The sequence below is a fragment of the Dermacentor variabilis genome, chromosome 7 (genome assembly GCF_050947875.1).
Source record: "Dermacentor variabilis isolate Ectoservices chromosome 7, ASM5094787v1, whole genome shotgun sequence".
NCBI classification, from domain to species: Eukaryota; Metazoa; Arthropoda; class Arachnida; order Ixodida; family Ixodidae; genus Dermacentor; species Dermacentor variabilis.
Genome location: NC_134574.1, coordinates 106,926,865 through 106,939,496, shown reverse-complemented (window position 1 = coordinate 106,939,496; position 12,632 = coordinate 106,926,865). Strand labels below are relative to the sequence as shown.

The following is a 12,632-nucleotide window of genomic DNA, read 5'->3' as shown; positions in this document are numbered from 1 at the left end:
CTTTCCTTTTTGTTGATGTGTTGTTGATTTATTGCAAGTTGAGTTTTCTTTTGCGCGAGTGTTTCATTTTTCTCTTTTCTTTCCAGTGCCACTGATTTCGTTTTCTTTTGTTCCTCTTTTTTTCTTTTTTCCTTACCCCCCCCCCCCCTTTATACCCCTTGTCTCCTGCCCCGTCTTGCATTTGTCCTAACTTTCTTACTTCACAATTTCTTTTTTCTCGCGTGATCTCCCTCCGCACGTATGCACACCTTCATTCGCCGCCACCTCGAAACGGTATCCTCGCTTCATTAAATCGGACCGCCTAACGATCCCCCAATCTCAATCTTTTTCTTTTTTTTCGTTCATTTATTCTCTTACTACTTTCCCCTTCGCAAATATACATTCATTGCAGCCCCATCGATGCGTACGTTCAACATTCCAGCCTTACTTTTAACATCGCACTACCAAAAAAAAAAAAATAGCTCACGTCGATTGGCCGTTCTTAATCGTGTAGTCCGAGAACTCTGCAAAGAGCTTGCCCGGAACTTCCACCTCGCCACTTTCTTTTTTTCTTCTCCATTTGCGATGTGTTATTTACGACCCTCTTCATTTGGAACGCCGTCAGCCCTCCCTAACTTTCCTGGAAATACAATGTAGAGACGTCCTATTCGTTCTCTTGCACTTTCTCGAGAGTCTCTGCGCGCCTCGTACAGCGTCGAACGGCGTGGTCTGTCGGGGCCGCGTTCTGGCTTGCAAATTTTATGCGCTGTTAACGAGCTCTACCGGCCGGATTAGATCCGGTCCCGCCCGCGGACCACGTGGTGGCGAGTTCTTTGTCCGGCAGATTAACCGTCGCTTCGACGCGCAGCTTTTTTAATTCTTTTTTTTTTGGGGGGGGGGGGGGAGCGTGACGCCAATGAGCAGAGCTTTTGTCGGCGCCTAAATTGCGACAAACAGTGGGTCGGTGCGCGCTTAATTGGGATGGCTCGGCAAGCTGATCTGTTTGGTTCGTTGCTTCACTTGTACTTCTGTTTTTCTTTTTTGATTCGCGGTGGAGCGGGCGAACTTGTTAGCGTGGATTCCCCTTGCCTGGCATCGTTCGGAGCACTTTGCATCTCTCTAGTTTCTGACTTTTGGTCCGGATGTTGTTGCCCGTTAAACGCGCCGCTTCTCGGAGAGCCAGTCGGTCTCACAATTTGGTGGAAAGTACTTACTTGCAAGTTTCGCGTCGCGTTGCTTGATGGTTAACGTGCTACCCTCCTCTCTCTTCCTGACTTTTCGAACAAGTTAATTGCGAACTTCTTTCCTGCAATTCGAGAGTGCATAAAACGACAGTTCACGGAAGTCAAGCTTTGAATGCAAATGCTGAATTTCGAATCTCTATTGCGCCTCTGACCGTGCTCCAAACGAGCAGAAGAAGCGAGCTCTAACCAACGACGGATTATCGTGCGTTGGTCGCTGGATTCCTGATGCACGCAATGAGCGCTAAGTCAAGCGGGACGCTAAAAGGAGCCGCTGACGCTGTGAGCGCTGGACTTTACAATCGGAGTTTACCGAACGCTGCGCTACGCGAAGCAGGAAGCATACGAAACAGCATTGTTTTACGGCTCGCTAGAGCCGCTCATCCCGTTATTAAGGTTCTTGATATCGCGTCACGACATCAGGAGATATGTAACTGCACCAACGCCACTTCAGCTAGCATCGCAGAGAAATAAGTGGCACGTATGCGGTGTAAAAATGCTGTTTGGCGTTGTTTCTGTTTACTGTAGTCCAGTCTAAAGCAGACTTCAGTTGCATACTATGAACATTCTTTTACGCCCTTTTCAAAGGCTTATCCCCCAACAATAAATTTCGTACGTCTCCATCACTTCCTTTCTTTAGCACTCCGTGCTCGCCACTTTCCTGTCAGGAATGCTGTGTAATGCCGCTGCGCGCACTCTTGCGGTTCGTGACCTAAATGCGCCGCGAGCTCAGCGGTAAAGGAAGAAAGGGTCGCAAGATTGATGACCTCTATTGTTCGGGCGCAAGCTAAGGCCCAAACGGTGCAAAATTTTGCTCGTTTTATAGTTTTATCACTGGTGGTATCCCTCTCGTTTGCATCTGTGCGGTTTTATTTCGTGCGGGTAATTTTGCGTCCGTTTAGTTTTTTTTTAACTCGTTTCCTACATGTTCACTCCTTACTTATTTACCTTGCATTCACGCGCCTTGGCTGACGATAGGTGGCGTCACGTGCTGTCTTCCTCTAAAAAAAAAACAAAAAAGTTTTGCTCTTAACGGTAAATTAGGGATGCGATAGCTGGCGAAGCACAGTGCGCAAATAAGCCTTAGACTGTTTTGTGTGGTACTTGCTGGAGAGAGAGAGAGAGAAAGAAAGAAAGAAAAAGAAAGACGTACGAGTCGTATTCTGGTTGCGATATTTACGCCCCCCCGTGGGTAACTGGGAAGACACGGCGACGAACGTGCCACACAGTAAACGCGAGAGGCCGAGCGCTCAATTATTGTCAATACACACGTAGACGACGAAAAAAAAAAACCTTAATTTAAGGAGCGCCTCCGCATCAGGGAAGGCGACGTACGTGCGGGAACACGAAGAAGGTGCCAACACCAGCTATAGCTCACATATCTTGAGTGGGCGTTAGCCAATCATGGCAGCTGCTCGTACTATCACACTCTTCAGGGCCAGTATTCTCGATACCCTGCTGTAGCATCAGAAAGGTGGCTGACAGGTAGGATCCTGGAATGCCAATCTGTTGGTCGCATGTTCGAATCCTCCTCGAGGCACGATGGTAATTTTTATTAATTGATCTTTTTTTTAACTTTCTCAGGAACGATATTGAAATTCCAGTGATAGGCAGCGTCGAACTTACAAACGATTAGCGGAATGACTCCATAGCAGCGGTCATTGTAAAAAGGAGAGGCTCGGGCGTGTTTCTGGCTCCCGGTATGTGCTTTATTTTTTTCCCGACTGCTACAGTGTTATTAGAGTGCGAAAACTCGTCTCTCACGCTCTTGTTACTTCCGCCCTGCACTGGGCAGCTTGCCGCAGAAAAAAAAAAAAGAAAGCATGGTTGATGCTACGCGCGTTTTACTTCTCCCCGTTGCTGCCCAGTAAAAACAAGCAGACAAATTCTTTTTTTTTTTTTAGCGTTAGGCAGCGGGAGCAAAAGGTTAAACCCTCTGAACACGCCTGGCGTTCTCGTAGACGTTCTTTCTTGAGTTGTTTTTTCTCTCTCTTTTCTATTTTGTTGCGAACTGCACGCTTCCGGCCTCACTTGTCCCTCGGGCGTCATTTGAAGGACTCCTCCCTTTCTTTCCACCACACACACACGCATACACACAGGCACATTGTATATATAATATATTCATTTTCTTTGCTTGGTTCTATGCGATGGTCTAGTTGTTCAGCTGCGAATTTACTTGGAAGTTTTTCTTTTTTGTCCCCCTCAAATGGCAGGTGCGATCGCGAGATAAAAACGTCATAATAAGCTTTGTTGCGAGGAACTTCGCTATGAAGGGCCGGTCGCATTCTTTTTGTTTCTATTTCTGCAAGCCCCAGCCTCGCGTCCACACCTAAATTTTGTGTTCGTCATTTTTTTCAAATAGATTCTACCACGTATACCTTTAAAAAGTTTCGTTGTTGTTTTTTTGCCTGGTTCTCCTAATTGCGCTGGCGTAACAGCGCTATTAACATCGTCGTGAATCGCTTGCTTTGTTTTTCATTCCCGGGTTTCATTCGCATGCTACCGTATTTGCTGTGACCTAAGCGTGCCCCTTCGTTTGCACCTGTGGTTTGCACGTGGTGGTGTTGGAGGAGCTTAGAGGAGGCAGGTCCCTGTCATTAGGAGCGAATAAAGCTTTGGCGTAGATTATTTTCATTCCTCGTTCTTTTTTTTTTCTCTCTCTCTCTTCGTCCTGACAACAGATGGAGGTGCTCGAATTCAAGAGATGCTTAAGTTTGAGAAATTACGGCAGGTGGATCCCAACAGCACGAGCGTTCTTGCTATTGGACCCTTTTCGCACGGACCTCAGCTTGGGTCGCTCAAGTTTTATTGTTCTTCGCATTATTATTTGTTACTAATATTGCTGTCTTTGCTTGTCCGATGTTGCGCGTGCCCTGAAGAGTCGTTCTGACCTTAAAAGCGACTGCGCGAGATAGTTTTTTTTTTTTTCATCATCCCATGGCGCTTTGAATTGCGGTGCAACTGCCTGCTAAGTTCTTCACTGCCAGGCAGATCGCACTTAGGAGGGTCGCGAAGCGTCTGTGTTTCACATTCGCGTAGTCGATGGTGACTGTTTTTGCATAAAACAATCCACGTGGGAATAATTTGTATACGTTTATCGGTTCCACGGTAACATCTTGTGTAGGTCGGGGCAGGCGTTACCGTCACGGACAAAAAACCGCACTCTGTCGGCGCCAGACATCTTCGTTGCTCTTCTTTCTTTTTTTTTTCCTGGACTCCGTCGGCTCGCCTGACTGCCACTGTTCGCTTATCTTTGCGCCGTGGCAGCCTTGCGCTTGTCTCGTCCAATTTATCTCCCATGTATCCGCCGTACACGGACTCAATGCTACTGACCCGAACCCTCGGGGGCCGGCTTTAATGCGTATGCCTGTTCGATATATTTCGTTGTACAGGTTATGGTCGCCATCTACTCTTCTTAGTATCTTCGCCTTCTCTTTCTTTTTCTCCTCCTCAAGCGCATTTCGTATCCACCCCCCCCCCCCCCCCCCCGATAAAAAAAAAAAAAATCGGCAGTATACGTCGGCACTTATCGTCGCCGCGTGTAAGTATTGCATTGTTTGGCGGTCGTTATTTACCCTCTGGCATTTATTTGCCCGAGGGTTCGCCTCGATAGCGGAGGCCTTGTGTTGTCGCAGTGGCTCGAGAGAGAGAGAGAGAGCGGTGCCGGTGCTTCGTGCAACTGGACGGTGCTTCGTGCAAGTTGGAAGGTTTTGGCCCCGCGGAATTGAACGAGTTATGGGCGCTCTCGTTTCGGCGCGCGCACTCTAATGACTTTTGCGGAGTTTGCCGCGCCACTGTCGGAGTGGGTGCCACTCGACCGAGACGCCTGGCTTCGTTGTTGTGCTCGGATGTATTGTCTCTGCGGAGACTTTGTTTGTACGCGTGTGCAAAATTTAAAACTTTTTTCTTACGCTCGTTTCGCTGGATGCATGGCATTCTTCTTCCTCGCGTTAACTTGCGAATGCGGGAGTACTGCTTTGGGGTGAATCCTTTGGTATCCTGGGGCTTTGTTGTGTTTTTCGTTCATTTTTTTAAAATTCCCGTTTATTGGGCGCGCCTCAGGAACTTCTACTGAAATTCATGGGAACTGAGAAATCGTTTCGCTCGGCATTTGCGTCAACGAAATTGAAAAAGGTTTGTTGCATTTAAAATTTAGAAGAAGAAGCAGATAACATCTACGGACTTCGGCAAGTAGATTTTTTTAAAATGTAGGCTATTATTCTTTTTGCAAAAGCTAATGAAAATATCAAATTCTGTTAGAATGTCAGAGGTTAGAGTAACGATGCTTCACCGAATCGTCAGTTTAAATATACATAGGAGGACGCTTAAGCTTCTCCTTCAAGAGTGGAAGACGGTAGCGTTATCGCACCTCGTTCGCACCGCCCACTCATTCGCTCGGCATGCGTTTGACGAGACGAAGGGGAGAAGTGGCCGAGTGGTGCGCCATCTGTCGGGGCAGCGCCGTACATTGCGAGGAGAGGGTCTTCTGTGTTTGCCGCAAGATGGCACTGCGTGTGCGCCAAGCGCAGAAGAAATGTAGCGGAAACGTACTTCGCTACTCGTTTAACTGCGACTTCTGTAATTTACATGCTCATAATTACCGATATACACCGCAGTATAACTTTCTATGGCACGTTTCTAAGGCAACAGCGCATTCACTAGAGGCGCTTTTGTCGCGCCTTGAACCATCGCACTCATGGCTGAGTGGTAGCATCTCCGTGTCGCACTCCGGAGACCCTGGTTTGACTCCCACCCAGCCCATCTTGCAAGTTGTTTTTATTTATGAATAGCCTACCGGTATCTTTTCGCTCACGGTCAACGCCGCCGACACCAACGCCGACGACACCGGCTTTTCTGTGACACGAGCTCCTTAACGCTGTCGCGTTAAAAAGCAGAATCAATTAAACTGAGGCCCTGGAGATCAGTAAGACACGTCTGGAAGTCTGGTGACTGCATGAAAGGTATACCATGCATGAAGCTAACTTTCTACAGCGAATAACATAGCTTAAATGTTAAGGATGTTTAAAGATTTAAATATATCAGAAAGTATGAGAATCACTTTGGTATCATGTGACAGCTCCGTTTCAACATACGCCTGCATCATCATCATCATCGTCACTACGAAGTCGAGATGGACTGTCGAGTGTAGGGATTTTCTAGAATACCAGCGTCAGTCATTACGCTAGTGATTGTAGTTCTATATGACAGTAACAAAGACTCCGCGCTTCTACTGCTAGGTGCAACAACAAGAGTAAAAAGATAAAAAAAAAATAAAACGAACCTCCTCGATTGTCAAACTGTGGGTAACGCACGAGGTGCCTAAACCCTACACGAGGTGTATACGTCACGTGGAATAAACGCCTCTCGTTTTGGGCCGGAACTTTACCGCTAGCCGCCAGAGCGCGTTGTGTTGCACACGGCTCGCCGACCTCGGCACGGCTATCGGATTTCGTCTTCTGGTCAGTAAACAGGACGTATCTGGAGCAAGTCGCACAAAAGCCACGTCGAGGGCCATTAGGATCTCGTGTTCGTAACGCGCTCAACTCCCCGTCTGTGTGTCTTACCGCCTCTGCGCGAAACCAGACTGCTACTAGTTTCATGCAGTGGGGTTGGCTGCTGTTGCAGCTTGGCAGGACGCACGAATGGAGTGCGTGTGGTTAAGTTTAAATGGATCCTAAGGAGAGAAAAAAAAAGCACTGGTCGACTTAGATTGTTGGAGTGTTCTCTCGTAACTATATTTTCATGCCTTCGCTGGAAAAAATAAAAATAAAATACAAGTGGAAAAGAGGAAGGCGAATCTTCCCTCGCATTCCGCACGAAAACCGCAGCTCCGTTCGGTGCATCAATGTGTCGTCACAGTTTTGAAATTGCGTTATAGTATTTGAACACTTTTAGCGGAGAAAAAATTTTCAAGCTGCCAATGCTCTAGTGTTCGGTTCACTTATATATATATATATATATATATATATATATATATATATATATATATATATATATCATTTATTATGAAGTCTGGCTCTTGGAGCCCTCCTTGAAGAAACACATTAACGCACGCGGATGATTTGCATACCTCGTTGGGCGCCCATTTCCAGAGGAAAGGAACAGCGCAGTTGCGAATGATAGAATAGCTGTCAGATTTATTTTCCGGCCATAAGTATGCGTGAGAGTACGTAAGTCAGACATTTACTGACTTAACAGCCGAAGGATAGTAGTCTTCTTCATTAGTTTCGTACGGTGAAGGTCCCCTATCTCTCTCTCTCTCCCCGCTCTCTCTGCATGTTTTTCCCTAAGTATTCGCATGCGATCGATATTGACTCCGTTTCACTCCGCTATCCTTCTCGTATAAATAATACAGAAGACGTCTGGATTATGGGAACGTGCAGTAGTACTTTCGATAGCGTAGGGCGGGCAGTCCAGAAGTAGCGCAGCAACGTTGAAACACGGAAATAAGTGTATGACGACGAGAGAAAGAGAGTGGTGTTTTGTCTTCGCTGCACCTTGTATTTATTAAAGACTAACAATGGGTTAACTTGCCCGGCGGCTACGGTTATATCTATTTAGTGAAAAATTAAATTCCCTTTTCTAAATACTCATGCGGAAATAATTCGTAGCACTGATGTATTGGGCTTCATTAGTGAGTTTTAGCTTCGTCTCGAGCATTATGTTATGTGGCAAGCATTTGGGCCACTTAACGTGGTACATGCGCAAGACACGGCCGATTCAGAAAACACGGCGCACCGTTAAACCCTCTACTTCTACACGAGTTATGCGATGTAAACGTGCGGATTATAGGAATCCGAACGGTTTTGTGTAAAAAAGAGCGTCAATGATGGGACACAAGGCAAGAAAACACGCCCTCTGCACTCTGTGTTCCGTCCTCGTGCTCCTGTGCGCAATGAGCCGGGTACCAACCAGCAATTCCCTTTTTCCCAAATTTCCAGCGTGGGCGCCAAAGGAAGGCACACTTTGTCGAGGGCGGCAGAGAATGAAAGGGTTTCGCGAAATTAGGAAATTCGCAGGTATAGTAAGGTGCCAGCTGGTTGCAAAACAGGAGCTGATCGAAGGTTACTGGTAGAGGGCCTTCGTCTTGCAGTCCACACGATTTAGTCTGATGGCGATGTTGATGATGAACCAGCGCAAGTGAACACAATTCTTGAACGCAAAAGGAACCATTTCGGAAGTGTGCCCGACTCTCGCCGCAGTGCTGCCGCATACGGGTCAGCCGTGTTCGATAGTTCCCCGCCCGTTGCACGTAATTGTGGGCCGTCCCGAGAGGAAGTAGGTATAACCCGTGCGCGAAAGGCAAGAAGGTGCCGAGCCTGACGCGCCCCCCTTTCTCAGCCTTCCACCGTGCGGCGTCGTTATGCGATCGGTGATTATCCGGCGGCACGTGGGCTTACAGGGAAGCGCTGGCTCTCTGCTATTGCTGCCGGGGCCGGCGTAATGTCGTCTCATCGCTATTCTTCGATTCGTGGCTTCTCGTTCTTTCTTTCTCTCTTCTTTTCTTTTTTTTTCTTTTTCTGGCGTTGCGTTAGCGTTCGGGCCGCGCGTCGCGTATACTATATACCCGACGCGACCTTCTGGCATTTGCCGCGCGTGCACAGAACATTCCCTCTCTCTCGTCTTCGGTTTGTCGATGTGCCTCGTCGTGTTGTGTGCCCCGCGGTCGATTCGTTGTCCTCCTAGGCTAAATCGCGATCCGCGCGGTTTCGGACTTCGTGCGCGGCCGGCCCGTGAGTTGGGTACACGCCCACCGGACCACGTACACCGTTGTGCTTGATGCGCGCGGCGGCTAGGGCGACCCCACGTGGTCGAGTGGCGTCGCTTAATTTGGCGAGAGCTCGTAGCCGCAGCTCATGGCTCTCGATGGCGGTGTGCGAGTGGGGATGGGCGAGGAGGAAGGAGACGGAGCTCGCGAGCTCCGATTCAAGATCGCATTTCTCTGTCTGACCTGGCCGTCGGCGATAAGGAAGCTTCACGGGAACGGGGGGGGGGGGGGGGGGCGCCGGAAATGAGCGTAAGAAATGGACCGCAAAAAGGGAAGTCGGGCGCGCGCAGATTCCGGAGCGCACGTTTTAAGGAGAGGGTGAGAGGAGGGGGTGTTGACGATGCATCTTAAGAGTTTAAGCGCTGGCGGGTCAAAGTGGACAGGCTTCTCTGGTGATAATCGCTATGACGAACGCGGTGAAGAAATTGTCAAGAGCAAACAGCCATGACCTCCTGACCCGAAATCGTGTGGGAAACTGGGAGGGGGCTATCGAGGAAGCGAGCAGTGGTTATTGGAGGTCACGAGTTTGAGGGCACCGCGAAAATAATACAGAAGGTTCTCTAACAAGTCCAAATTGTGGATGCGTTGTCGTCTTATATCGATTACGTACCTAAGGGAAGCTTGGGCTGCAGTCTTCATTATGCAAATAGCCTATACTTATGAAAAGTGGGACGCGCGTCTCAGTGCGGAACCGTGAAAACAGATTTCTATTCTATTTCTTGCATATAAACGAAAACTTTTCGTGTATTTAAGGATCAGACATTTTTTCTTATATCTCTCGAAAGTGACAAGAAAGAGAGAAAGAGGGAACAAGCGTTCAGTGTCTCAGTGAGAAAGAGTTCTTTCTTCACCCAAGGCGGCTGACCTCCTCAGTCTGGGTAGCCATTGGCTTTTGCTGCTTCGCTGGCCTGGTTCACCAGCTTTCGCTGCTCGTCGAAGTCCGGGGCCGCGAGCATAGCCTCGCAATTCTTCCCTGTCTTTCTCTGTGTTTATTTTCGGTTTTTGGTTGACCTTCTTGATTGTTGTATTCATCTAGACAAGGAGACCTCATCACCATGTGACAAAGAGTGTCCGGCGCCCCGCAAGACAGGCAAAGGTTAAATTAAATAAACTCGGTGGAATATTGTGTAGGCAGTCCATTACTTCCGCAGCGGAAATAGGTACCGCAGTCTCGTCAACGGCACCGGTTGGTGCGTAAAAATTGAACAGAAACACATAGCGCATGATACGTGAATTCGGCACTACTTTTTGATTAAGACATGCGCGAAGCTCACGTGAGCTGGCGCCGGATTATTGTGAATTTAGTGTAAATTAAGTCGATAAACTTAAATTACCGATTTAAAAGTTACATGTATTGTTGTTCAGTGAAGTCTGTGTGTTTTCTTCTCGGATTATAGTTGTAAAAATAGCCCGTTTTCATCTTAATTTTTGGCTTCTCCGGGTTGCTTCACCGTATGAAGCAAAACTCGAGGCCTTAGTAAAAATTTTCTTAAATAGCCACTGCGATGGCTTTCTCGTTTAAAATATAGTATGTACGAATGAAATCTGCCTTAGAGGTCATTTGAGGTCGACATTTCTGCATACCCGGAGGTTGTGAGTTGCAGCCTGATGTTTTCCGCGAGTTTTCATCGTTCTATTCCCGAGTGGCTCTAGGTAGCGCAGCGTTCTTTGTTTTGAAAAGTTACCTGCCGTGGTAGTCCAGTCCAACAACGCTGTAGTTTGGTTGAGAGAAAGTCGGAATCGAAATTGGTTCCGCGTGTGGCGCACACATCGGAGCCTAATGTTTTGCCGGAAATAATAAACGGACACTCCCGATTCAACGATGCTTGCTGTATCGCGTAACGTGGGTCAGTGACAGGAATCCGTTTCATGGTAGTTAGTTCGCCCACGATGCCGTCATTCGAGGAGTAGTAGTTTCTACATGCTGTTAGCAGGACGTTTTCTGTCTTTCTTTTTTTTCTCGTTTTGTTTAGCTGTTCGACAGAACCTGTTTATTACTGTTTCTCAGTGGATCGGCCGATCAATCACGCCGGAAGACCTAGATTCCATATAGAGGGCCTGTCAGTTCCGTCTCGGCGGTCTTTCTACCCGCCTTGGGCACACCAGTGACGGGCCACTTTCGGTCCTCTCGAAGGGGCGGGGAGGCAAGCTGAGTTTGATCACCCATCGTTTCTTTGTCGTCCTCTTTGTTGTCCTTAGTCTCCTGGTTCTCTTACAGTTTCACAGAGGAATTCGCAGTCGATCCCGCGAGAAGCGTATTTCACTTCCGCTTCCGGCCGGCCTATGGTCCGTCGGTACGCGGTATACCTCGTATGCCGAGCTTTCCCTGCCTTACCTTCACAACCCTTTTCGATGAGCCACTCGTCGTACTGTCTGGGCGTCCGCCTGCTTTCGGAGGATTCGTTGACCCCCGGCGTGGCGGCTCTGTGGCTTTGGTGTTTTCGGTTGCCGAACGCGAGGTCGCAGGTTCGATTGCCGACCGCGGCGGGCGCTTTGCGGTGGGGGCGCAGTGAGAAAACGCTCGTGTTTACTTAAATTTAGGTGCTCTCTTAAGAAACCCTGGCGCTATAAGTTAACCCGCAGCTCTGCGTTTAGCATAGTCCGTGTGTTGTTACGTTTGGTCGTGAAACCTCACAATTTGGTTTCTGGAGTGTCGGTCCGGCAGCCGAGCTTTGCAAACGTGTTGCTACAAGCGTAGGTCACTCCAACGGGAGCAGAGGGAACAAGTTTTCAGTGATATTTTGATAGCTCTAGTGTGGTTACAGAGAAGGCGACTTTGGTGACTCCGTCCGAGTACATCGGGATGTTTTCGCTCCTTCGATCAACAGGCTCATAAGATCGTGATTTGTTAAATGAAGGCGTTCGCTGCCTGGTAAGTCGAAGATTTCCCTTCTTTCTTCGCTTATGACCTAATGAGTGTCGCAGTTTCAAACGTCATTTGATGGCACTTAGGGAAAGTGGGAAACTTCCGCGATTCCTGCTCCTGATGTAAGTTGCCTTCAGGTAATTCGTTGTAGTAATTCGTACGCCTGAGCATAGGTCAGCTTCGAGATTGTGGATTTCAGCATGGACGCGAACATACGTAGATATGCCCTACATTGCGACCGCCGTCAAGAAGAAATAATAGTAATAATAAAAAACTGGAGTGATTTACAGTCATTTTGAGTTACTCTTCTAATAGGCTTAACGATCACCAGAGAGGCTGTCAGGCACTCCGAAAGGACGGCACGTCGATCCGTTAATACAGAAGAAACTCGGTTTTTAACGAGTTTCCGAGTAAGTTCGGATCCTCCCGTCGGTCCGCACTAGTCGTCGTGTTTCTGTGTCGTGTTTAACGTCTTGCGTTGCTGCCTCCCGGAGAAGCTCGACCGTTGAAGGAAGCGAGAGCATTTTTCTTCTTCTTCTCCTTTCGACCCTCCGCGTAATTTACTTTCCCCTCTTTCTTTTTTTCTGACCCCACTCTCAGCCCGGCAGCTGCGTCTCGCGCTAATGGCGTTGCCCTTTCTCTAATGACATGGAGGGAGAGAAGCTTTCCGCACAACTCACGTCTCTAGAAAATGAACTTTCTTTTTTTTTTTTCTCTCTCTCATCCCGTCCAGCCCTCTCGGCGCACCCGGATCGCGTTGTTTATTTACTCAGGTTTC

At 48.1% G+C, this 12,632-nt stretch overlaps 1 protein-coding gene across 11 annotated transcripts in view; it reads left to right on the top strand.

Annotated features, from left to right (window-relative positions):
• Positions 1-12,632, top strand: part of Snap25 (Synaptosomal-associated protein 25kDa) — a 328,534-nt gene that overhangs the window by 275,481 nt on the left and 40,421 nt on the right. For 2 of the 11 annotated variants that reach the window (XM_075698968.1, XM_075698962.1), the window contains one exon: positions 392-403. The exons of the other annotated variants lie outside the window; for them this stretch is intronic. In XM_075698968.1, coding sequence (XP_075555083.1) covers positions 392-403 — 12 coding nt within the window. The remainder of the gene's footprint in view (positions 1-391; positions 404-12,632) is intronic. 11 annotated transcript variants of the gene reach the window in all.